Source organism: Canis lupus, chromosome 27 (assembly GCF_003254725.2).
Source record: "Canis lupus dingo isolate Sandy chromosome 27, ASM325472v2, whole genome shotgun sequence".
In the NCBI taxonomy this organism is placed as follows: domain Eukaryota; kingdom Metazoa; phylum Chordata; class Mammalia; order Carnivora; family Canidae; genus Canis; species Canis lupus.
The window spans coordinates 42167319-42193740 of NC_064269.1; the positions used below are offsets into that span (position 1 = coordinate 42167319).

Sequence of the window (26422 nt, forward strand, 5' to 3'; positions counted from 1 at the left end):
GAACACAACCCATAGCAGGAAATACATTTTGCATCGTACTTAGCATACGTAGACACGTGACCATGCACGATTATAACAAAATAATACTTCCCTATCCTGTGAGCAATATACTCTGATATTTTTCATTCTATTTTATTCTATCCTATTTCATTTATCCAAAAAATGCTGACCTCAACCCACCAAAGGATTGCAACCCGTAATGTAAAAAAAAAAATACTTAGAGTGCACAGAATCGAGAACAGAAGGGATCAAACTGGCCCAAGACAAAATTCTGATTGTGGTCTGGATCATAAATCTGCATCAGATTTTAAATGTCTATTGTCTCAGAGACAATGTGTTCTGAGGGGAAATGGGAGCAAGGCTTACGAAGATGCATGATACTTAAAGAACATGGCCAAAGGAGAAAGTGCTAGCCTAGTTTCTTTGATAAGTAGAAGAAAATCATCTCAGGGTTGCTGGGAACAGTTAAGACCAGAGTGTAAAATGTCCTGAAAGATTCTCCTCAAAAGCAAAACAGCGTGCCATTCCTGTAACAGCCACTAATGCCAATGACTTGGAGCTGTGCCATGGAAGATGGAGCTGTGAATGGCAGAGAACCCTTAACTCATTACTCCACTGGCCCCAAACCCTGCTTTCTTTACAAGTGTTGAAGCCATGCAAAAGATGTGTGCTCCCTCCTCACAAACAAGTCTGTTTTCCGTACAAGGGATGTGGGGAGTTCTGGGGAGGGGGCAGTCCCAGATGATGTGGGATGAAGCTGGGGTCCTATGATCCTGTTGATGTGATGGGTCAGGTACAGGAGGAAAGAGCAGAGGGCCAATTTGCCTCTTCTTTCCCCAAGAAGACCATGAAGGCTACAATTCACAGCCAACCTAGGGTTGCTGCCAACCTTCCATGCTCCTCTGTGATGTTTGCTTCCTATTCTGCTAGCACCATGGATACCTTGGGGGCTGGGGTAGTTCAGGAGGCTCCTTCTTCAGCTAAGATGGCAAGTCTGGCTAGGTGGGATCATGGATGCTTGCGGGAGCACACTGTGGTGGCTGGTCCGGATGATAGAGGGTTTGGTGAAGCAGGTTGCGGATGGCTGGGCTGTCATCAGGATCTGAGGGCAAGAAAGGGGTGCATTAGAGGCTGGGGGAGGGGGGCTGTCTCCTGGGCACCTGGCATGGGGCTTCTCCAGCTGGAAGCTCTCCTGGGACTCACCCACGCCCAGCTCCTGGAGGAGGCTCTGGAACTCTGGCTCAGCCTCCAGCAGCTTCAACAAATTGGTCGACTCCATCCGCTCAAGTTGCACCTCCCAGTACACATAGATCTTCTGGTTGAACGTGACGTACACGAGGCAGGGGCTGTTGCGGCCCTCCTTGCAGGCATAGAGGCCTGGGGGTGTGGGGGTGAGACAGAGGTCAGAGAATTCCAGTCCCAGTGGGGAAGGGCAGGGTAGAAGATGCCGGCCTCGGGCTCAGCAGTTTCCACCCTTGCAGATGCCAAGCAGAAAACTAAAGCCCATCTTCCTATTCATTCCGTGTTGGGAACCCAATAAAATAGGCAAAATACCTGGCCCGTTTCAGATATGGAAATACGCCAGGCAGAACAAAACCCAAACAGTGGTATTTGTTGATTTTCCCATCCTAGTGATAGTCCCGGATGAATGAAGGGTAGTCTTGATAGTCCAAGGGGTGGATTTACCCAGAGCACTGTGTGGTTCTCACCATCTCAGCGACCAAAGATATCTCCGTGCCCCCTGAAAGAGCCAGGGGACTGCTCTCCAAGTCCCTGATTTGGAACTAACATGAATGTTCTGGGAGAATGTTCCTCCCAGAGTTCTGACATGCTCAGGCGGGAAAGAAATGTCCAGGGGCTTCACACATCCCAGATGGGCAGATGATAAAAACTCGGCCCATTCTTGAAGATACTCAGAGACTGGCCCGTCACTCTCTTATCCCTTATTTAAAACCACACAGATGGCACTTTAGTACACACCATGACCCTCCAACACCAGTACTGAAGAGCTCGTTTGTTTATGAAGACTTATGTTAGGGCACACGGGGAGGGTAGAAACGAGAGGCAGGCATGGGCCAGGATCCCACCTGCACAGAAGGCCCGGATGTTCTCGTCCACCTGGAAGCGGACAACGGTGCGGTTGTGATCAATGATATATGTCTGTCCATCCCAGGCACAGGCAACCACCTCCTCATGCCCATTGCCCTGAAAAAGGCCAGACACAAGGATGCAGGGGTGGCCAGGAACTGTTTTACAAAGAGCCCTAGTCATGGGGCTGGATGAAAGATAACAAAGCAGTGCATCCAGCCCTGAATGACAAACAGCTAGCTGGGAGTGAACATGAGCCCCCGTTTCTGACTCAACTTCCTCTGTGTACCAGTCACCGAACAGCTGGTGAGGTCGGCAAGGGTGGTCTCTGTCTGATGTGGAGGACACTTCAGCTTACAGAAGCTAGTCACTCTCTCACGGTCACTCAGCAGACTAGGGAGGCAGCACAGAATCAGGACTCAAACCCAGGCCTGCTCAACCAACTTTAAAACCTCGTGCCTCGGGATCCCTGGGTGGCGCAGGGGTTTGGCGCCTGCCTTTGGCCCAGGGCGCGATCCTGGAGACCCGGGATCGAATCCCACATCAGGCTCCCGGTGCATGGAGCCTGCTTCTCCCTCTGCCTGTGTCTCTGCCTCTCTCTCTCTCTCTCTCTGTGACTATCATAAATAAATTTAAAAAAAAAAAACAAAAAAAAAACCTCGTGCCTCTTCTCCTAAACCATCACACAGGCACCATGCCGGGCAAAGTCTGACCCCATCTGCAGATCTGGGGGATGCAGCTTTAGTAAATAGAGGCTCATAGACAGACGAGGTAAAAAAAAAAAAAAAAAAAAAAAAGAACATGCCTCTGAAGTTGAGGCTAATAACTCACTTCTGGACCTTAATAACTTGTTTCTCTTTGGAGCCATTACTGATGTCAAAGCGTGCTGGAAAGTACTGCCGAGAGATCCCATGGCAGCATGGGGGACACTGCTGAACACTCAGAAACAGACTCACTTGAGATGCAGTTAGAGTCTGTCTGAAGAGGCTGACACATAGGCAGAGAGGGAACTGGGAAGGGAGAGCATCCTCACTTAAATCTCATCTCTCCAAGTCAAGGAGGTAAGAATGTTCCTCTTACCGTGACATCCAGTTTCTCTAGGGCGAAAAGCTGGTGATCCACCTGCACCGACCACAACAGCTTGTCTGCTTCCTCCATAAGCTTCAGAGTCCCTGCAGGGGCATGGGTGGGGGGGACAGGCAGGCTGGGTGGGCAGGACAGGACCCCGGGGCGGACCTCACGGGCATCCAGTCCCCCAGCCTAACAGGAACTCACCATCCAGGGTGCAGAGGGCAAAAAGGCCAGAGCCACCCTTCTCAGAGCTGTGGCCTGTGGGGGGGTGGGGGTGGGGGCAACAGGACAGAAAGAAGAAAATGTGAAGGAAGGGCAGGGCGAGGTCAGAGCCCATAGGGTGAGGGGCGGTCCCAGGTGGGGAGAAAGGGAAGGGCCTGCATCTCCTCCCTTCCAGGGCTGATGCTTGCCCCCTCGGCTCCCTCTTGCACCCCAGCCCACCTTCACTTCTTCGGATGTTGCCAATGAGGTGGGTGGAGACATTCTTGTTGTGGATGCGGCCGGAAGTCTGGTGCAGCATGATGTCTCGGGCAGCTGGGGTCTCCCTGTCAGCAGGTGGGGTGGGAGATACCGAGTGGGGATCACCTGAGCCCAGTTCTCCAGGACCTTTGTGCTCCCCCCGTATCCTGATCCCTGTACAAGCTTCCAGGATAAGAGTCAGCCTGGAAACCTATTGCTGACCCTGTCTGGCCCATGAGGCAAAGCAGAAAAGAGGGAAAGAGCTGCCAAGTTAGAATCTTGGCATCTCCTCCAGGTGCTACAAAGTTAAAGCTCAGGATGCCCTGGGTCCTCCAAATAATCTTCCCTAGTGGGGCACAGGCACTGTGTCAGGACCCAGCTGAAGCAGCTCTGCCAACTATAGACCTGTCCCCTGCCACGTGAACCCGGAAGCCCACCTGGATTCCATGCACCCCATGCCACCCACAGGCCTGCACCCTTACCTACTGCCCTCCGAGACCTCCTCAGGGGTGGGGGGTAGCTCCATGTCCTTGTTCCAGGTACACAGCAGGATGGCATAAGCACAGCCTGGCTGAGATACCATCAGTTCCGGAACACCCAGGGGTCCTGGAGTCACCGAAAGACTGTCCACCTGCACCAGGGAACAGGGGCTTACAGGGGGCTGGGGGCAGAAGGAAGCGGGACCCTGCAAGGAACTGGGGAGAAAAGTGGTGCAGGGGCCCTGGGAATAGGCTTCGAGGGCAGCAGTGGGAGGAAGAATGTGTGTTCACAGGGCTCTTGCCAGGTGTCAACTTCTCCACACAGCCCACCTGCTCTCCTGTGTATATGTCGAATGGGTTCCGCACCCTGACACAGGGCATATTAACAGACCCCACAGGCACACAGCCCCCACACTGCTCACTCCTGACTCTTACCCAGTGCTCCTTCCTCTTGGCCTATTGTTAGTAATTAGTAACTAAGACCCTGATTTGAAACTCTTTTCTTTGCATTTCTCTTAACAAGGAGACTTTCCCTTCCTCCTACCCTAAACCCTGGCTCATAACTGTTCTCCCTTGAGCCCCCTCCCCCAGGAGGGCTTTCTCCCTGCTCCCTGGGGTCCTCAAGCCCCACCCTCAGCCTCTCACCTGACCCTCCAGTGTCCATTTCTTGAGTGACACCAGTTGCCCTGTTGGATGTTCAGTGCCCTCGCCCAGATCTTCCCAGCGGAAAGCTCGGACCACACGGTCTGTGTAACCTACCACCAGCTCGCAACACCCATCTCCATCTGCAGATCCAGAAAGTAAGAGGAGTTTGGAGCCAAATGTGTAGTCGTGAGCCTGAATCCTTCATATGTCCTCCCTGCTCCTCTGCTAACATCACCCCCACCTGCGCATTTAACCAGTATGACTTCAGTGCCAAAGTAAACCCTCAGCACGCTTACTGTATGCACCTGCTCCCTGCCTTCCTAGCGCTTGGAACATTCCACCTACCATCTGCTCCACAGGTCCTATTACTTCTTCCCTCATGCTGCCTCCCTCAGAGACACAACTGGAGTGTCACATACCTACCGCCACTGGCAAGACAGCTTCAAGCCCTGTATCCATGGGGCTCACTCCTGACACCTTCAGTGTTTGATTAAATGTCACCTTCCCAGCAAGGGCTTCCTTGACATCTCCACTGAGAATTGGTACCTCTACTTCTACACCCTGATATTTCCTAGCCCCTTCCTGTGGTTTATTTTCTTGGCTCTTACCACCTTCCAAAATACTACTTAATTTTCTTTACAACATTTTACACTGTTTATCTTCTGTCCCTTCCCAGTAAAGGTCCAAGAAGTCAGTGACTTTTGTCCATTTTATTCACTGCTTCCATCCCACTGCCTAGAACGATACTTAGTTTATGAGAGCTCAGTAACTCTACAAAAAATGCATAATAATTGCACACGTGAACACTAAAAACCTCTTGGAGTCCCTTGAAATCTGCTCTACTACTACCCATTGACTCCTATCCCCCTGGCTGCTTGCAGAGACAGCCATGCCCACCGATGTCGCTGATCAGCATGACCTTGGTGTTGGCAGGAATGTGCTGCTTGAAGACTGGATGTTGTTCCTCTCCCGTTATGGTCTCATGGTGTCCAGAAGCATCCATGGCCTTGGCAGGCGTCAGGTCACACAGGTGGAACCAGCCTTCAGCACTCACTGCCACCACCAGGTTCTGGGAGAGACAGAGGTATGGGGGTGGGGTGGGGTGCAGGTGAACTGGGAGGAGAGTCCAGGCATGAGCCTGGTCATTAAAGCACAGTAGTGATGGCTGAAGCCTTTAACTCACCACTGATCTCTACCAGGAGATGGGGCTCAATCTAGGTGAAGCTTTGGAATTCTACCAAAGTCCCAATGTCCCCTAGGGTTCTTACCTTGCCTTTATTACATACATCTCCAACCCCAACGCAAGTCAGCTGCAAAGAAGAGGGGAGACACACTGAGACTGATATTCCCTAATCTCCGTGAAGCAAGCAAGGAGAGGGTTCACTAGCTACCATCGTTCGCTGAGAATTTGTGCCATGTGAACCTAATCAAGATCTTATGCTATAGCTTTGATTTACCCAGACAGCAATAGGAAGACCAGGAGTAGTTAAGACAGTCTAGGCTGAACAAAAGTTCCACATCTAATAGCCAGTCTATCATATTTCTAGACTTATTCCAAGTATTACCACCCTGCCCCCATTTTCTACTATACTTTATAAGATCAGATGATCTTGGTGTTTCTAAGTACTAAGTACTTACCAAGAGAGCCAGTCGACAACGAACGTACCAGCTGGGAACATGCTGCCTGGTGGCTTCCCTCCCTGACTCAAATAAACCCTGAAACAGCGGGGCTGAGGAGCTGGTGAACTGGGACACACTAGTGGGCTCCTGGGTAGCTTAGCCTTGACAGTCTCTGGACAGAACCCCTCCATCCCTCGAGCCCCAGGGAGTTGGACACTGACCATGCCCTGGCAGGAACAGGTGAGCCACGGCCGGCTGTCATCATTCTTATACACGAACAGCTTCCCATTGGTGTCTCCCACCACCAGTTCATTTAACTTCAAACAGGGAGAGAAGACAGTGTTAGTTAGGATAGGATCTTATGGAACCACCTCAAGCTTTTCTGTATGGGGCCCATCCTGGGGAAGTCACAAGACCTGAACTTGTATCTTCATCAATCTTAGTAAAAATCTTTTGCAAGCAACAAATCCACAGTTCCCAGAGTTTCTTTTATTTTCCTGTAGGTGAGTGTGAGTGTGTGTGTGTGTGTGTGTGTGTCAGGGGAGGTTAGCAAAATGGTGCAATACAGAAATCTATGACCCTTCCCAGAAAAGTCTGACAACTGAACAGCTTCATGTCCTGCATGCCTGACTTCAACTCTTCCAATCTGTCCACTGCCAAAGGGACATGTTTTGAAAACCCCAAATATTTAACTTTTGGAAAACTGAACTTCGGACCACATATTTAATCAAGGGCCAAATGAAAAGACAAGGTCAGCCCTGGGGGCCCTCCTTCCTCCAGCAAGACCTTTTGAGTGTGGTGTGTATGAGGGGTTGGAGGTGCTGGAGGAGGCAGCAGGAAGGGGTTGCTGGCTTCAGCTTCCATGTTCTGGGCCTCTGGCGCCCTCAAGTGGTGGCCGTGCCCCCAGGAGGGGGCGCCCTGCAGGGCCTCTTCACTATTTGTATACAGGTGCTCCCTTGTCCCAATTGTTCCCCAAAGGCTGGCTGGCTGCCTTTCCAGGGACTAACAGTGATAACAAGGTAGCCCCAAACCCTTTTTGCACAAATAGCTTCCTGATTTTCCCTTGGGGGGCAGGGCCAGCCAACACTCCCTTCCTATCCTCAAAATAGAGTGAATATTAGATTCTCAAGAGATTTAATTCTAAAGGCAACAAAGATACAACAGATCAACAGTAAGGAAAAGTTTTAAAATGCACTGGGATTTATTAATAATGATTTACTTGATCTGAATCTTCAATTTATTTTTTAAAACAGTTATGGGAGTTTCTGGTGGGAATATTTGATCACAAAAGCATAAAAGTTTTTTTTTTTTTTTTTTTTTTTTTTACATTAAACCCTCTTCACCTGATGTTTCTATTATGGCTGCCCCAGAGGACTCTGGCAGACACACAGGAGAGAAGCTGCATGGTACAGAGGCTCAGTGCGGCTACCTGGATTTGAATCCAGCTCTCTATGCTAAAATTTTCTCATCTATAAAACAAAGATCATAAATAAGGGTATCTACCATGTAAGGTTGTTGTGAGAATCGAGCTAACAGCAGCAGGCCTTTAAACCAGTGACTGGCACAGAGCGAGCACTAAGTACCAGGTGGTTTTCAGCCTCTAGTTAAAGGCCTCCAAGGCGAGAGAGCCTAGAATCTTTCATACAATCCATTCTTTCTAATACATTCATTCAGTAAATGACATCCATAGTCCATAGCAAGCCTTTAATAAAGATTTACTTAATAGACTAATAACAAAAAAGATTTTGGAAGGCATCTGGGTGGCTCAGTCAGTTAAGCGTCTGCCTTTAGCTCAGGTCATGGAGTTGGGCTCCCTGCTCAGCGGAAAGTCTTCTTCTTCCTCTGTGCTGCTCCGTCCCTGCGCTTTCTCTCAAGTAAATAAAATCTTTTTTTAAAAAGATTTTTTTAGGAAACAAAGAAAAATAAGAATGAAAGAGAATGTTCAGTCAGCCCTGGAGTTTCCAGGTAAAGCTAGACAATGAGTCAGGTGTACAAAGATAAATGCTGCAGATTCCCTGCTGAAGACGACCTCACCATTTAACAAGGGCACAGACACAGGAATAAAATCGTCAAACGGTGTGGTAAGTGCAGTGAGCAGGTAGATGTGACCCAGCCAGGCAATGACAGGAAGAAAGGCAATGACAGTGATGTAATAGCTGGCCTCCTGGAAGGGGACATTTCCAAAGTAGCCCATCTGCTTTCTGAGAACTATAATGTTTCCAGCAGTTCTGCTTCTCTGTGGCTCATCCTGTCTCTGGCCTCTGGCAGTCACTCACTGACACTAAAGAACACTGCTGGAGAGTACCATCACCAGAACTACTAAAAGAGAGAGGAGGTGAGGTCTCTGATCTGCTACAGTCTTCTAGAGACTTCCCCCTGGTGTAGCCAGGCCTTCTGTGGACAGTCCAAGAGAGTGTGGATTCTATTTCTGGCTTCCCCTCCTCCCAACTGACCAGGAAATAAATTCATTTCAAAGAACTTTAGGCTATTGATTTATTAAAATGAAATAAGCCTTTTTCCTGCGCCAAAGCTCCAAGTGCTGGCCTGGAGAAATGATAACAGAATTTCTATCTGCACTTGTGCGGGCTGAATGTACCACATACAATCACTAGGCAACTATCTCGACTACTTGCCCTTCTTTCAGTTATATTTATCAATTACAGGCAAAGCCCTTCAGACTGCTTTAGAGTTACATAATCACATTTGCTCTCCAGAACAGTCCTCATTTATTCAACAAACGTTTGATGAGTGCCTAACAATGTGCCAGGTACTATTCTAAGTGTTGGGAAGACAGCAGTGAAAAAACAGATAAAAACTTCCTATCCTTATGAAGCTTACAACTCCGGTTAAGAAAAAAAAAAAAAGTAGACAATACATCTATTATTGCAGAGCGGAGTGTATTCGTGCAATCCACCAGAAAAGTTCAATTTCCAAAAAAGCTGATGCTGTAAAGCTGTGAAGGCATGTATTTTTTCCCTTTTAAAAAGAAGACAAACACATAACGCAGAAAATAATGCACACCCAAAGTCACTCTGTTAATTTACTATTTGAAAATGCCTCTCTTGATTTTCTCATAACATTGTAATGCTTGGCATTATAAGGAAACGTGAAAGCCCAGAAAACGACACAAATTTATGAGAATCACTCCTTCCTCCCTCGAAGCAGCAGAGCCAAAACAGTCCTCGTAAAATACGTTCTCCAACACAGGACAAAGGAGGCCGGGGCCGGGGCGGGGGCCGGGATGTTTTAGTCCTCGTTTTTTTCCAGAGAAGTAAGCACAGAACAGTTAGGGAGTGAGAATAAGGAGGAGAACAGGGAGATGGGGCAGAGGGTAGGAGAGGATGGCAATAAGGTGCTTTGCATTCCAAGTATGAACTAATGAATGAAAACATAGCTGTTAAGGGTCTCACAGCAGCAACAGCCCCATCCCCTTCGGGGCTCCACCCCAGGACTCTGCACATACTTGAACGAAGGCACCTCCTTACATTTTGTTACTCTCCTGACTATCACCCCAGCCGACTACGCGCTTCCTGAGCGTCTCGTTCATTTTGGAATTCCCAGAATACAGCACAGTTCCTGGCGCACTAGGGGCAACTGAATAAATCTCTGCGGAAAAATAGGATCCGACACTAACGTACCCAGCGGTAGCCGTGTGCCTGGCACAGTCCTGTACTGACTCATTTAAACAACGAGGAAAAGGACGGCGGTCGACAGATGCAACTGTAGATACAAACTGCTTTTGTGATTCAACCAAGCGCTTCCAAGGTGCCAGGGGCCGCAGAGGCGGCAGCACAGCCGTGTATTCGGCGCACGGGGCAGGCGCAAGGGCAGCAAAGGAGCGTCGCGAGCTTGTTCTAAGGCTTCGAGGGGGGACATGATTTGAGAGGGGATGCTTCCCCCACCCCGGAGCAGGCGTAATACATGCAGTGGACCAGGGAGTCTGGCCACCCGTGTGCCAGGCTCCTACTGTGAAAAGTTCACTGACTTGGGCAAAGGATCCGTCATCTGCGCCCCTAAGAGAACACCAGACAACCGAGCCGGGGCCGTCCGGGCCCGACCCCGGGGCACAGACGGTGCCCGCACAGCCTCCCCGCGGCCTCCGCGCAGGCGCACCGCGCAGGCGCACCGCTCACGCCGCACGCACGCCGCGGGCGGCTTCCCCACGTCCCCGGCCCCGCCCCCCGACGCAGAGCCGCCGAGCCGCAGAGCCGCGGGGCCGGGCGGCGTCTCGCGCAACGCGCATGCACTGACCGTGTCGTTGTCGACGTCTCCGAGGCAGATCGCGTGCGGGAAGAGGCTCCCGCTAAAGTCCAGGGCCACGCGCTGCACGTAGCTAACTGACCTCATCGCACCTGCGAGGGCCGGGGGACCGGGCAGCCCCGCCAAATGTCCCCCGAGCCCCTCCCGAGAGCTGCCCGAGCGGAAGGCCAGCCAAAGCGGAACGTTACGTCACCGCCCGCGCCTCCAATCGCGGCCTCCGTCGCTTGCTCTTAAAAAGAGGAGGTGGGTCTTCCGAGCCCCGTGGGCGGGGGCGGGCTCACCGAGCTGCGCTGTGAGTGGCAGTTCCCTGGGCCAGTCCCTTCCTCCAGGTCTCCGCGAGCAGGGGGAGACCAACCTGACGGGGCCGGGCGATCCGCGGGGCTTGACCCCTCACCTTGACCTCTTCCGTGGTTGCCCCGGCGACGGAGAGCCGCAGCCTCCAGACTAAACCAGGAAGTCCTAAAAATCGTGAAACTGACAACGATATGGTTTCCAACAGGGTTCTATTAAAACAAACAAACAAACAAAAAAATGACGTAGCCACCCGTTAGGAGTCCCGAGAACAATGTGAATCGAACCGGAATTTAAAAAAACAATAGAATAGAAAATAGCAAATGACTCTCGAGTACTAGATTTTGTGAAACCTGGGTTTCACTTGTTATATTTATGTATGTATATTTTAGATACTGACTTCCGTGAAAGAAGCATTTTAAAATGGTGCGCGTATGCTTTTGGTCTGTGGCTTGAAAACCACCTGCCGCGAAGCACGTTCGTATATATTGTTTCAGGTAATTAGCCCAACAGCCCTGAGAGGCTGTGGTATTATTCCAGTTTTTTGGGTGAGAAAAACAGGTTCAGCAAGATTGAGTAACCAGACAGAAAGTTGTGGGGATGGGACTCAAATCACGGTTGTTCGATCCAGAACCTCAGGTCCTTTCTACCACTGAGGCTGTAGTTCCCAGAAACGTCCTCAGGCCGGAAGGCGGGGGTTTGGGGTACGCTCCGTTCGCTGCCCTCCGCATCCACACAAAGTTCTTGCCTCCCTGCCTCAGTGGTCTTACTCTGTCTGTACTGTAGATGGGCTGTCACCGCCATGGTTGGTCTCTTGGAAATTTCTTTATTTGGGGTGCCTGCCTCATCAGTCAGGGCATCAGAAGTCTTCCTTGTAGAATTCTGCAGGTCCAGACTAATGTGTGCACTGGTCTTTGAGGAGGTGGACATCGTGAAAATAAGAATATCTACCACACCTGGGGAGGTTGGACCAGGGGGCTGGTCCCACTTTCTACATCTGAACATAGAGGGAGAAGGCACTGGAGGCGGGACTTTTTGCCTGGGGATGGGAGAGGGAGGTGGCACGTTTTGTCCCAGACGTCCCTATGGATCTGACAGCTAGATAAGATGAGAACAAGGAACAGCAAACAGAACAGTAAACAGGAGGCTGTCCAGACAAATAGCTGGAGACTGCAGATACACTCGAGTTTCTGTTTTGATGGTATACCGTGGGCTTGGTGGGGTCCATTCAAAGGCTCTGTGTCACACAGGTGTACCTGGTGCTTTAAATGCATGATCTTACTATGGAGGGGTTGCACACAACCTCATCCTGCACTACCATATCTCTGTTTTCCTCTCATTCTAGCTCATACCCCATGCTTCCTCTTAGGTCTTAAGGGATGGAAAAAGAAAAGCTGTTTTAAAAATGCTTACTTCTAAATGAAAGTTAAATGGTGTTGAATTGTGTTTCTTTTCTCTGTTATTTCTCTATTGTTTTCTCTTTTTCCAGCCTTTTGAATGAAATTATAAAAGTAAATAATTAAGTAAATTCATAAATAACCCAGGACAAAATAGGTAAGGCTCACTCAGCTTCTACTACCAAGTGCCCTGGCCTGACCCAGTTCTTTGAAATCATACCCTGACCCAGCACTTCACACTTAGTTTTATCTCCTTCAACAGTTGTGTTTCTGGTTCTTGACCCTTCTTTGCCACAGGCTGCCTGTTAATGTTTCTCCTGTAGGTGCTGTCGTTATGATGACATTATGTCACATGACAACTTGGATACCATGTCTTTGGGCTTTTGTCAAGAGAGTCAAATAAAGTTAGTAAGGAAGGTGAGATAGATCTCCAAGAAATATGACAAGAATGGAATCTTTCTAGTCTCCCCACCTTGCGTCAGTTACTTCATCTGGGTTGTGTGTTACATTCTTTGGAAGTGGAACACACTAGGCAATTGCAGAGCCATGTGGACAGATCCCTAGCTCCACAAGGAACACCCCTGTTGTTGGCCCTTCATAATGGGATGGTTGATGGCACGATCCACTGGCACCATCTAGAGCTAGTCTTTTTTAAGCCAAGCACGCTTTCAGCATGGGTGTTGGCTTACTCCCCAGAACTTGCTCACCAGGCCATCTTCCTGGTTAGATGACATGGATACAGTTGTGTGGGTGGCATATTGTTTACCAGTCAGCCCAATGATAGCTTCATTAGAAACCTGCTATGGGAAGGAGGGACGTTAAATGGGAAGCATTTCCAGGGAGATACTTTGCCCACTTCTAATTCCAGGAGTGGACAGAGGGGTCCAAATTTTGCATACCTAGGATGGCCAAGTAAGAAACAGGACCTTGAAAACTCTCTACATATGAGGCCCAGAAACACTTACCATCCAGGGAGTAGGGTCTAGGGCTTCCTAATGGGCTCAGTTTGAGAATGCCCTTCCCTCTCTAGTCTGCAATGCACCTTAGCATAAAAGGTCCTGAGAAGTCCTCAAGTACAGAAAACTGTTTCTCAGACTGACTGGAAATTAGGACAACAATGTGGGCAGCCCCGCTATGAGTGAAACGCTGTCATTCAGAGCTCTTTTTGAGTCCCACCTACTTCTTTGCATGTTTGGCTCTGTCAGAAAGGATCATCCACTCTGGGAGGCTTTGATCCTAGAGCCTGTCAGGCTTGTCATCTGGTTTTGTTTTAAAGGATTTTAAGTAATCTCTATAGCCAACATGGGACTGAACTCACAACCCTGAGATCAAGCGTTGTATCAAGTGTACAAGCACTGTACGGATTCACCTTACCGGGCGCCCCAGGGTCGTTTTCTGTTAAAAAGCCTACTGTTATTAACTGAAGGATGAAGATAGTCCTTCATTTTCTCTAAGGTCCAAACATGAAAAAATGGGCTTAAAAAACCAAGGATGATGAAAATGTGTCGAACTAGATAGAGGTGGTGGTCTTACAGTGATGTGATTGGACTAAATACCACTGCATTGTTCATGTTAAAACGGTTAATTTTATACTATGTGAATTCCACCTCAATAAAAAAAAATGCAAACAGAACTATTTTATGTGTGAAGCACTCCTAACAGTTGGAACGGGAGACGGGTGATCCTGGAACCTACTGGTTGGATGGGTAGGGGGAGGGTTTGACCAGTCCTCTCCTTTAGCCAAAGAACTCTGCAAATTTGTGAAGGCACTGGTTTTTTTTCTTTTCTTTTTTAAGATTTTATTTATTCCACTTTAAAAAAATGTTGCTTTTTATTATTTATTTTTAATATTTTATTTATTTATTCATGAGAGACACAGAGAGAGAGGCAGAGATACAGGCCGAGGGAGAAGCAGGCTCCATTCAGGAAGCCCGATGTGGGACTCTATCCCAGAATTCCAGGATCATGCCCTGGGCCAAAGGCAGAGGCTCAACTGCTGAGCTACCCAGGCGTTCCAGATTCCACTCTATTAAGGGAAATGAGATGCACAGCTCCCCCTTTTGACGGTGGTGTGGCTGGTCTAGTGTGAGGGAGTCAAGTGCTCCACGGCTGGCATAAGGCAGGCAGGGCCAGGACCCACAGAACTGTGGACCTCAGTAAAAGTTCTGACCTTCAGGCTAAATGGGATGGGAAGTCATCGACAGGGTTTTAAGCAGTTGGAGGAGTAGGACTTGAATGCAGTGTTGAGTGAATTACAAGAGGGAATGCAAGCTAGGAGGAACCTTCTGCAAAAAGGAGACCCGGCTCAAGGCGCATGGTACTGTTGGGGAAAGGCTGCTAGAATGGAAATGGGAACTTGATGTGAGGATCGGCACTAGGACAAGATGAACCCAATCTTAAATTTTCTAAATCTGCAGTAACTGCTAGCAGTACTAGTTACTGGTTTTCCTTATTTGAGCACATTATCTCCATCCGGGAAGATTTTGAGTATTGGTGAGGAAATGTTCAATTGATGAGGCTGTGAAGCTGATGGTCCAAAGCAAAGTGGAAGTACATGACACACCTGTTTTTAATCCTTAAGGCTTTTTTTCTTCTTCTTTTTTTTTTTTTTTTTAACATTTTACATATTTGAGGAAGGAGGAGAGCACAGAGGGAAAAGCAGACTCCTCATTGGGCAGGGAACCCAATGCAGGGCTCTGTTCCAGACCCTGGGATCATGGCCAGAGCTGCACACAAACGCTTAACGGACCCACCCAGAACTTCTGGTCACTTAAGTAAAACATCTTCACAGTAGTCTTAATATTACATTGACCAAGGCTTGTCCAGCTCCAGGATTCTATAGAAATGCATTTGTTTTACATTCCTAGAATCCCACGGAATCATTCAGAGCTGGAGAGTTTTAATTCTTGTCCACGCCCCTGTTTTTGGAGCTAAGGAAATAGGTTCACCTTGCCCAAGATCACAGGAGCCTCCTAACAAGTTTGGATTTGTTCCAGAGAGCTCAAAATCCAGGCAGACCCTTCTACTTAACTTGAGCCTTGTTTTCATCTGTAAAATGGGGGAACACCTTTGTAGGATGGTTGCAAGGATTAAGGTTAATTCACACAAGGCTCTGGTTTAGTCCTAGCCTTCTGTCCTAGGTGCATAATGAGGGTCAGCTATCGTTGGCTACAGGGGCAAGATGGATCTTAGCATACCAAAGACCCAGGTGCACAGGACTGTGTTAAACTCCGCAAGAGTACAAGTGGGCACTGGGAGACTAAACTGAATTTTAGTTTGGACTCGTGGAAAGAGCCATGCTGTAGGATGTGGGGAGATTTCCATACACATTAATCTTCCACAGTAAAAGCACAGAGAAAAAAAAAAAAGTAAAAGCACAGAGAAATCGCTTCTGGAACTGTATAAGCACATGAGTAAGCAAACTACCTCTACCACCGTATAGAAAGGACAACTTACAGGAGGGAAGAAGGCCACAGATAGAGGCTTTAGCCTGCTGCCACAACCATCGGGAGAAGACAAGACTTGTGCCCCTTGGCTTCTCCCAGGGCCCCTGGGTGGATATAGGAGGCAAAGATCAACACAGAAAAAAGTCTAAGCTCTTTCCTATTAAGGTCTACAGAGAAGCTGGAAAGCAGACCTGAGTGTGTACCAGAGTTCCCTGGCTTGAGTGCGGTTCTTCCCTACCATACATAATTGTGTAAAAGGTATCTTACTGGAGGGTTGCTAATATATTTCTACCTTGAGAAGAAACCAAGTAAAAAAAAAAAAAAAGAAAAGAAACCAAGAAAGTCTTGTGCTTTCTGCTAGATCACTTAAGGCAGAAGTAGACAAATCTAACCCGAAACCACACAAGCGGTGCCGGTACTTTATTGTATCTTTCCTCCTGTTAAAGAAGAGCAGAGCTCTGAGAACTCACCCCGCTGTGGGGTGGGGGTGTTGGGAGCCTATGGGAGGTGGAAGGCATTGCCCAGCTGTGGTCTGTATGGCACCCGGGAGGCCCTGGTGCTGGCACCACTCCATGCTCACACAACGCTTCTTGATCGGCCACACCTGAAGCACGACTAGGGGTGAAACCTGTATAGTGAACCCTCAGTTTTGTCCCCAAAGCGTAGCCATCATGCCCACCCTCTGAGCCCCAACAGAAAGGGTTGCTGGACACCCAGGTTTTATTTCCACTTTATTGCTCAAGCACAGAACTTGAGGTAAGCCCAGACCTTCAGCAACGTGCAGAGAAGAGGCTGAGGGGATTGGGGACACAACCTGGCTGAGAAGAGAAACTGATCCAAAGGGAAATACTGGTGGGGGGACAGGAGGTGGTCGTCGGGACACCAGAAGACATCTTAGCCATACCATCTGAGGGGAGGATGGCAGCAGAGAACAGTTTACGGGCACAGCAGTGGTTCTTCCCATGCCCCTAGCACCCACATGGAGGCCACATGTTTAGGAATGGACCAGGAGGAGGAAAGGACGAAAATGGCTGGAGGCTCCCTCTCCACCCTGGTTTCCCATCAGACCTCGAGTAGCATCCCTACCACTCACTCCCTTCTACCATTTGGAAAATGGACATAGCAAACAAAAGAAGCAAAATAAATTAACATTCTGATGAGTGTGCGTGTGGATGGACATTCATTCACATGTAATGGGGGGAGAGGGAAGGGAAGAGGGGGTGACACCACCTGAAATGATCCCCCAGCCTACTCCTTTCCCCTTTCCCCCAAAGCCACCATCTAACCAGATAGAAAAATAAAGGTCTAATTCACTCAAAATTCTTCAGTTTTTACAAAACTAACAGGGTGGAGGAGGGGAGGGAGCAGGGGAGGCAGGCAGCCGCAGGAATAGGGCTCGGCAGAGGCTATGCTTCCGTCTCCACCTGAGGTTGGCTCCCTGCCACATCATTCTTCTGCTCATCCTTCATCTCTGTGTCAGCATGATGGTTTCCCGCAGCTACTGCTGCCTTGGCCTGGGAGAAAGGAGGAAAGTAGGGGAATGGAGCAGAGTAGGGGGATGAGTTCCAGTTCTCATCGGGCCCAGGCCTCAGATGAGAAAGGGGACTTGTGCTCCATGTCCCTGCTCCACTTGCCTGCACTGAGCTGATGGCAGTGACTAGCAATAGTGACCTGCCACACTGACACCGTGTCAGGTCTGTACCACAGACTCCTATCCTCTTTGCCTCTCAAGTTAAAAAAAAGATACACACTAGTTTCTAACAGAATTACACTGACACAACAAACTCCCTCTCTAGGTATGTCCTAAGATACACAGAAGTATACATTTTCAAGATCACTTGGTGCAATACTACGTAAAACTGTACTCGTCCAAAATGGTAATGACTCCCACACGGGGCTCCTGATCACTCTACCGCTAGTCCAAACTGATATCTTTTAAGTGCAAAATAATACCATGGATTTCTGGAGCCTGACTCGAGTCTGAAAAATAAATGTGATTAAAAAAAATAATATGTTACAGTATTTATACCTTGAGTCAACTAAGTATTAAAATTAATCTCTCCTGTTTCCGTTCACTTTTCTAGCACGCTATTAGAAAACTGCAAATCACTATACAGGTTGCATTATTCTTCTATTCACCAGTACTGGTTTGGAACACTGGAAGGTTAACAGGGACTGGAAAAAACAGTAGGCTGTATGCCTATGAGGGAACACCATAGGCTCAGTGAAGAATGTGAAGACAGTTTATGCTGATATAATCCTGTAGACAGGATATGAACAAAGCATAATGTACAAAACCGGTAGAACGTGTTGCCTTTTATTAGGGAAAAGGAAGAAAATGTAACTGGTCTACTTGTCAGATAATTTACTGGAATTCCAGTAAATTATTTCCAGATAACATACTGCAGTCCTCTAAACATTGGTCTTACCCAGTTGCTCCTCAGTGGTAGGAGACTTCACGTTCTTTCATGTGGTTTAAATATAACTATGTAAAACTCTATTACCTGTTTCAACATAGGCTTTTAAACCTAAGTTTTAAAAAGGCAAAAAGAATGGAGGTTGGGAAGCACACAGAGGGCAATCGCTCCCAAGCTGAGGCCTGGGGGGGTGGTTTTCAGCCCTGATCACAGAGGCAGGGTGGCCCTCCAACAGGGGTCTTGCTGAGGAGTGTTCATGTTCTTGCTCTAGGACAAGGGCAATGTCTGGTTTCCAGGAGTGGCACACATGACCACAGGCCAGGAGCCGCAGTGGCTGGGGCAGGCCCAGGGCTGGGGCAGGGCTTTTCTTCTGTCTCTCCCACCCATTCCCTGTCCCAAACCTTACCTTGCTCTCCTCCTCAGCCAGCCTCTCAAACATGTTGGCATATAGCTTCTTCTCCCTCGCAAGCTGCTTGCGGATCCGCTGCTGGCACACAGCCAGCTGGGCCTTGGCAGCTTTGTTGCTGGGGTAGAGCTGCAGGACCTTCTGGAAGTCAGCCCGTGCCAAGTCAAAGTCATTCACCGCCAGGTGGGCCTCTCCACGGCGGAAGAGGCCCTTCTCGTTGTTGCTGTCCAGTTCTAGGGCCTAAGGACACGGAGAGGAAGCAAGAGCAAGACCTCAGCCCCTTGGCCTGTCTGGCCGGACTGGGTTTCAGAGGAGCCCTCAGTAGAACACAACCTGCTAGCTCCACCTCAGGAAGGGGGGAGGGGTAGTCTTCAGGCATTAAAGGGAAAAGACCGAGGTCTAGGAAAGAACCCCAGTTAGTCCATGACGCAGAGAGAAAACAGGGCTTTCGATGAAAGACCATGCCAACACTTCCATTCTCTCGAGAATAAAGCAACTACTAAAGAGGCACGGGCTAGGGACTAGGGCAAAGGAAACGCCGTAGCAGTCTTTCCCCTCCTCTGACTCCAGAGCACTAAAGCCAAGGGGCTTGCTTCTCGAAGCCCTTGCCCCGGGGCCTTTCATCTCAGGGCTCCCACTGGTCCACCTGCTACCCTAACTCCTGCCCCAGTCCTGAGGCCAAGTTTCAGACCAGCTGGCAGCTCACGCAACCAAGCCCGTGAATGCTGCGCCCATGCCTTTCCATGGGCCTCACCTTGTTACAGCTCTCAACGGCAGCTGAGAAGGCCTGCAGTTTCAGATGACACATGGCCAGGTTGAGGTGGGAGGCCAGCCGGAGGGCCTGTGCCTTCTGTGCGTCCTCATTAGAGAAACTTGACTCATATTCCAGCCAGGATATGATCTTCTTGTACTGTAGTAAAGCTTGCTTGTACTTGCCTTCCTAGAAAGGGAGGGGGGCTCAGGCACCAGGAAGACACTCTGCAGATAAGGGGACCAGGGAGTCCTGCCTCCCCCTTCCCCTGCCAGACCAGCTAGCTCAGATATACTAGGTGCCGACTGTAGGTGTGCCCAGTCCTCTCCCTGGCAGAAAATGAGTTTTCTAGTCATTGGGGAAGGCTAGGCCCAGAAGAGCCCTCCCGGGGAGCGTCCTCAGGGCCCCAGACGCTGGCTCACCTTGAAGTACACGGTGCCTCGCTCTTTCACTATGGTGCTCTGTTCCAACTTCTCCTCTGAGTTCATCTCCCAAGACTCCTTGGCCTGCCGTACCCCCAAGGGAGACACAGAGTCGTCAACTACCCCAAAGCCATGTCCCGGGACCCAACTCCTAGACAGACAAGACCCTGAGCAAACTCACCTTCTCAAAGCTCTTGAGGTGTATTTCGTATTTCAGCTCAGCATTTGGTGGGATCTGGAACTTGTCCTTCCCAACACTGCCAAAAGCATAGCTGGGGGGCGGGGGGCAGGGGGGAGAGAAAGGTCACTGCAGCCACACTCAACCTGCTCCCAGCTGAAAAGGCTTCCTGTCTGTTTCCTGCGAAGCACCTCCCCGTCCCTTGAGACTTGGTTCAAATGTTTCCTGTTTGGCAGAATCTTCCCTGACCTCTTCACACAATTAGCTGGTCTCATAGCATCTCCCATATCATTCTAACTCATACTAACGGTGGAATAGTCACTAACTTACTAATTACTAAATCTCACTGAATGAATCACTAGAAGGCAGGGCTAATCTCTCTAAATATCCAGGAATCTTCAGTACTGCTCCTGGCACATAATAGGTGTTTTTCAATAAGCATCATTAATGATGGAGTATTGCTTAACAGGAGACAAAGATTTTGTGTTGGTAGAGGAGGCAATGTAGAGGAGCCATGACTGAAAAGATTAGGTTTTGATTCAAATGTAGACAATTATGAGCATGCTCCTAAATACGAAGGGAATCACATTTGCTGTGCCAAGAGTCACAGGGACCTCTAGTGAGGCTGTGGGGGTAGTGAACACACACAGAGGAAGAGCTACAAGGGGCTGGTTACACAACTCACTGTGGACATGTACAATCCTGACCTTGGATCACGCACCTGCTCTACTAAGTGCCCACTCCTCACCTGGGCTTGAGGTACACAATGGAATGTTCTCCTTTTTCCATGCGCTGAATGGCTTTCTCCAGCCCACAAGGCAGGTCCAGGCTCTCTCCCTCGCCAACCTCAAAGCGGAGCTCCCGCTGGTCAAACATCTGGTCCTTGTAGTACCCTTCCAGTGTAACTGGCAGGGAGAAGAGGCAATGTGCCAGGGATGTGAGCAGGCAAGAGACTGAGGAAGGATGCCACCAGCCTCCCTCCGTGACCTCCTCACTTCCTGCCCCCAAGGTGCCCTTGTCATGTTCTGAGCTGGAGGGACGTTGAGAAGATATGATCTAATCCCTCGTTTCTCAGATGAGATACTAGGATCAGAAAAGGAAGGGACTTGCCCAGAGCCCCAAGGCCTAAGTACCAGAATCTGAACCGAAACCCCAGACTGCTATCTCACCATCCACGATAGCACCCTCGTTGGGCCTGGCATAGCCTTCGCCCCGAGTCCGTATTCTCCGGATGATCCCGCCATCTTCTTCTTCTGTCAGGTCCTCTCCCCTGAACTCGAACAACTCCACCTGTGGGATGAGACGGAAGGCGACACAACTCCTTTCAGCACTAACTCATCAGCGGTGAGCTGCAGTTTTTCTCTCTCCAGAAGAGTCCCTGGTAACTGCCAGACCAGGCCCGACCACAAGGGCAGCAAACCGAGAGTGGACAAAGCGGCCCTTCTGCTAAGTTCTGGTCTCAACTTTGGTAGAGGTGGGCCGGTCAAGCAGATCTGGTTGACCTCAGCTCCACATAGGGAGGACATGTTCCAGCCCACTGAGAAAGCCAAGCTGGTAGGCAGTGGAAATGACCGAACATCTTTCAGCAAGTCTCCCGAACATTCTCCAAGCATCCACTAATGAGGGCTCAGCCATTGTCAGACTGAATGGTGTGAAGTCCCCCGTCTCAGGGAAGGCTCTCATCGCCGTGGCCCACGGGGAGATCTCTCCCCTCCTTTGATCTGTAAAGCACTGATGTTCTATACTGCCATCTATCACTATATAGATTCTAACCCCCAGAGCCCTTTCAGTGGAATTCTAACCTCTCTGGGCATTGTTCCAGAAATAAAACATGCCTCAACCCTTACCCTACTTCAAGTCTGAGGACGAATTTGTGGCCACCTCTTTCCCCCCGAAATCTCCATTAGTGGCTGTGCTCTGGCAACAGCAGGCTATGTGCACAGCAGAGCCAGCTGCCCTCTCCAGGGCTCTTCCTCCCCTAAGGCCAGGCCCTTAGCCTTGGCTACATTGTCTCCAAGCGGCAGGAAGCCCTGGAAGGCAGCCAGGCCCTGGGCTGAGAGAAGGCTGGCTCTCTGCCTTGCTCTCTGTGCCTGGACACTCACCTCAAACACAAGCGTGGCATTGGGGGGGATTTTTGGAGGGCTGCCTGCCGAACCGTAGGCATATTCTGGTTTGCAGGTGATGTGGCACACTTCTCCCACCTTCATGGTTCCTACAGCAATGTCCCAAGCCTTAATGACCTCCCCTGTAGGCACAGAAAGCAAACAGGTCCTCCTTGGCAGGGAGCTGACCCTGGGCTCAGACAGTAGCTCCAGAGACCTTTAGGACACTATGCCCACATGGAAGCTACACACTCTTTAAAAACGAGACCAGGGAGGTAGAAAACCTGGTTGCAATAAGCACTGTCAGGCCCCAGATCTCTTTTAAGATATTACTCAAGTCTGGAACAAAGTTGTTTAAGAAACCAGGGAATCGGGATCCCTGGGTGGCGCAGTGGTTTAGCGCCTGCCTTTGGCCCAGGGCGCGATCCTGGAGACCCGGGATCGAATCCCACGTCGGGCTCCCGGTGCATGGAGCCTGCTTCTCCCTCTGCCTATGTCTCTGCCTCTCTCTCTCTCTCTCTGTGTGACTATCATAAATAAATAAAAATTTAAAAAAAAAAAAAAAAAGAAAGAAACCAGGGAATCTACCCCTGAAGAGGAACTGAGGCGTCCAAAGGTGATTAGGGAAGGTGAGAGAGAGATAGAGAGTGAGAGAGAGAGATCAACACGGTTCCAGCAGAGGAGAAGAAAAAACGAGTTTAACGAGAAAAATTCATGGACTGAACAAACCATTCCTCCTTACGCTTCTGAAAGTATGGTTTCTGCTTGTGAAAGCTTACACCCTCCGCAGAGCTGATGCTCCCAACCCACTAACCGTGCCTACCTTTGCCCAGGTCAAAGGAGAATTTGTCCTTGCGGTCCAGACTGGAGTCAAACTTGGTGCCATCTAACAGCCAGCCAGTGTAGTGGACAAAGACTCGGTCCCCAATCATGGGCATCTCCGTGCCTGTGCCCTCTCGCTTGATGACCTGGGAGGAAGGCAGAGAAGGTGAGTACTGGGAAAGCTTGCTGGCTTTCCCGGGGCATGGGGGCTGAATGAGGCACTTAAACTGCCCACACAGACTCTGATGCAAACATAGAGGGACCCTTCTGTCACACTGTAAGCAAAAGGACTAAACCTCCCATGATTGTGACATTAAGTCTGGCTAGAAGCCAGCTGACACCCTGCCTCCATCTTTCTTGAGGTGCAATAGGACTTGGGATCCTGGAGTCCCGGGATCAACTGCCACGTCAGGCTCCCTGCATGGAGCCTGCTTCTCCCTCTGCCTGTGTCTCTGCCCCTCTCTCTGTGTGTCTCTCATGAATGAATTTTTTTAAAAAAAAAATTTTTTTTTAGAAAAGAAAACCAAAAACCTCAAGACAGGGATGCCTGGGCGGCTCAGTGGTTGAGCATCTGCCTTAGGCTCAGGTCATGATCCTAGGATCCCAGGATCAAGTCCAGAATCAAGCTCCCTGCAGGGAGCCTGTTTCTCCCTCTGCCTATGTCTCTGCCACCTCTCTATTTTTCATGAACAAACAAAATCTGTAAAAAAAAAAAAAAAAAAAAAAGAGAGAGAAGAAAACTCAAAACAGAAACCCGGAGTTCAAGTTTTTGCTCTATGATCTTGTATAAGTCAAGCTTTCTAGACTTTATTTGTAGACTGGTGATAATAGTCCCTATCAGGATTGGAGAATTAAACTGGTAAAAAGCTGAAAATTATTATCAGTAGAAAAGAGAGAACCATTTATGCTAGGTTTCCTCATTCTTCCTAAATGCTGGTGGTCATCATATCAGGGTCTGGTTTGTGGACAGAAATAGAATAATGGACAGGATCGCAGAAGTCCAAAAGAGGCTGTGAAAATACCAGGTCACCGATGGGCACAGGGGCACTGAGACTCAGGACAGGAGCATTCACTTGATTGGGAAGCAAGTGAAGTGTTTTGAGAACTAGAGCCTTTCTCAGGAAGATTTGCTGCTCTTCTTTAGCATTTATATAAGGGGACAAGGAGACTCCATGGATCACCTGGAACGTATGTGGTTACCTATTAAGGGAAAGCCTGCATAACAGAATGGGCAGAAGCCTTGAAGAGTACAAAAGGGAGGGAGTGGAAGAGAAAAGGGCAAAGGACCCTTCTGGGAATAATAAACTTGTAGAAACCATCAGGACGCTGGAGAGAGAAGAGAAAGCCACATGCTCACTGGGAGAACAGCTTAAGATTCCGAGATCTGGGCAAAACCAGGACCGTTTCTGGACCAGTTTATGGGTTCCCTGAGGTCTCCAGCTTTGCCCAGGTCTCTCTCGCTCTCTCTCACGCAACTAAGCAGTGGGAAGCCAGGATGAAAAGAAACACTGCATGAGGAGGAGGCATGAAATCCAGCCTGGGATTTCGCCATCCTGTACTGCACAGAACCTGCTCTGAAGCACCATCAAGTCGCCCTGACCCAGGTCAAGATGCCCTGCCCCCCGAGGCCCGGCCCCCTCCCTCCGCGGCTCCGCGGCTCCCAGCAGAGCACCTCCTCCCGGCCCGCAGCCCGGCCCCGGCTCACGAGGGGGAGGGGAACTACAGGTCCCGGCATGCCGCTCGCTGGCCCTCCCGGGGCGGGGGCGGGGGCGGGGGGAGGGGGCCAGCATGGCTGGGCCGGTGACCTCGCTGGGTCCCAGCCTCTGGGAAGGGGGCCGCCGGGGGGACGGAGGGCGCCACCGGCTCTGCTGGCGCCAGGCCCCGGGCCGGGCCAGGTCGCAGCAGAACCTCTGGGCCAGGAAATCAGTCCGGTGGCCGCTCCGGGTCCGAGCTCATGTTTAACTGCCCGAGGCAGCCGAGATCTCGCAGCAGCGCCCGCGGACGCGTCCAGGGGCTTCCCGGCTGCAGCTGGCGGCGGGGCGGCGGGGCCGCGGGGCCGGGGCCGGGGGCCGGGGGCGGGGGGCGGCGGGCGGCGGGCGGCGTCGGGGCCGGCCCGGGCCCCCTGGCGGCACCTCGCGTGCCACCGGCGGCCCCGCCCCTCCCTCCGCGCTGCACCGCGCACGCCGGAGTTGGCGCTGCGGTCGGGCCCGGACGCCGCGGAACGGCCGAGGCCCCCGCGCACCCCGCCGCCCGACAACGCAGCCCGGGCCGGGAGGGCGATGCACGGGGCCGCGGGCGCACGCCCGGCTCACGGCGCGCGCGGACGCTGCAGGGGCGCCCGGGGGTCCCCGGCTCGGCGGGAGGCCGGCCGCCCGCGCCGCCGCCGCGTACCTTCAGCACGCCTTCGTCCTGCTTGGGGCTGACATCCACCCCCTCGAGGGGAAGCGGCGCCGACTGCGCCCCGCTCTCGGCCGCCTTCATCTCCTCGGCGGTCATCGCCGCTCGGTGCGCCGTTTACGCCGGGAGCCGGGAGCCGGGCCGTCTGCTGGGGGAGGCGGGCGGGAGGGCGCTGGCGGCGGCCGCCCGGCTGCGCACCGGCCTCGGGCTCCAACACCGCTGGCTCCGGCGCGCTCGCGGCCCGCGGCGGGTTCGGCGCGGGAGCGGGAGTCGGTGGGTAATGAGCGGCCGCGGGGAGCGATTGGTGCCACCCGCCGCGGAGGGAGGGGCTGGGAGGCGCTGGGGCGGGAGCGAGGGGCGGAGGGGGCGGGGGCGGAGAACTTTCTGGAGACGGCGGCCGCCGAGCCAGTTCGGGCCCTGCTGCTCGGGGTGCCTGTGTGAATGTGCGCGGCTTGGGCTTCGGGTGGGTTTTTTTTTTTTTTTTTTTTTTTTCCCCTTTCCCCCGGTTCTTTCCTCCCTGCGGCCGCCTGGCCTCCCTCTCCCCACGCTGGGGCCCTCGGACTGCGGGGGCTTCCCCCGCTCACCCGCACCCCACCCCCACCCGAGCGCCCTTCCCTGGCCCTCCCCCGCCCGTTTCCCGGTCTAACCAGATTCTTCCAGATCCTTCTCGATCCCCTGCACCAGCCCCAGGCCGAGGGTGCCCGCCGCCCCAGGTCCGCCCCAGGTCCGCCCCAGATCCGCCCCGTCGTTGCAGCCTGCGGCGTGCTGTGCCCCGACCCGCGCAGCCGGACGTGATCTCCCCGCACACGAGACGCGCATTTTTATAAGCCGGCGGCGGGCGCACGCGGCGCGGCCTCGCATCTCTGCACTCAGCGTATAGACGCTTAGAGGGCTGGGGGGAGAGAAGGGAAGGGGGCTCGGCGACCCCAGTGCTCGGAATCTGGGAGAACACCCCTGAATTCCCCAGACCCGGGAACACGTGCCGCCTTTAGCTTAAAATGGTCGGAGCAGGATTTGCAAGAAATGACCCGCTGAGCTAAGGACTCTAAATGGGACGCATATTAAAGGGACCTTCCCCAGCTATGATAGGAGGACCCTTTAGATTAATATTTAAAAATAGAAATTGTTTCAAGTCACGAAAACAGTCACTCCTTTTTACCAAAGACCCACG

At 51.1% G+C, this 26422-nt stretch overlaps 2 protein-coding genes and 1 long non-coding RNA gene across 5 annotated transcripts; 1 reads left to right on the plus strand and 2 right to left on the minus strand.

Moving 5' to 3' along the window:
* Positions 1-116: 116 nt before the first annotated feature.
* ITFG2 (integrin alpha FG-GAP repeat containing 2) lies at positions 117-10852 on the minus strand. 2 transcript variants are annotated; one of them, XM_025461822.3, is made up of 12 exons: positions 10614-10852; positions 6584-6679; positions 6011-6052; positions 5640-5811; positions 4743-4882; positions 4101-4249; positions 3601-3704; positions 3364-3417; positions 3169-3260; positions 2088-2205; positions 1204-1377; positions 117-1102 (listed from the first exon to the last, which is right to left on the minus strand). In XM_025461822.3, exons 1-12 carry the CDS (start codon positions 10707-10709, stop codon positions 999-1001), a joined length of 1341 nt encoding a protein of 446 aa, XP_025317607.3. In that variant the 5' UTR covers positions 10710-10852; the 3' UTR covers positions 117-998. The 2 variants fall into 2 exon arrangements, with proteins under 2 accessions (XP_025317607.3, XP_048958300.1); XM_049102343.1 differs by lacking the exon at positions 10614-10852 and adding an exon at positions 10001-10475.
* Positions 10767-17065, plus strand: LOC125753788 (uncharacterized). The gene is made up of 2 exons (XR_007406317.1): positions 10767-10865; positions 10939-17065. It is a non-coding gene; the product is annotated as an uncharacterized LOC125753788 (long non-coding RNA).
* On the minus strand, positions 16475-25507 carry FKBP4 (FKBP prolyl isomerase 4). 2 transcript variants are annotated; one of them, XM_025461820.3, is made up of 10 exons: positions 25246-25507; positions 22856-23000; positions 22033-22175; positions 21100-21220; positions 20679-20835; positions 19934-20024; positions 19753-19836; positions 19334-19519; positions 18580-18819; positions 16475-17270 (listed from the first exon to the last, which is right to left on the minus strand). In XM_025461820.3, exons 1-10 carry the CDS (start codon positions 25348-25350, stop codon positions 17163-17165), a joined length of 1380 nt encoding a protein of 459 aa, XP_025317605.1. In that variant the 5' UTR covers positions 25351-25507; the 3' UTR covers positions 16475-17162. The 2 variants fall into 2 exon arrangements, with proteins under 2 accessions (XP_025317605.1, XP_025317606.1); XM_025461821.3 differs by lacking the exon at positions 25246-25507 and adding an exon at positions 24763-24876.
* Positions 25508-26422: the final 915 nt, after the last annotated feature.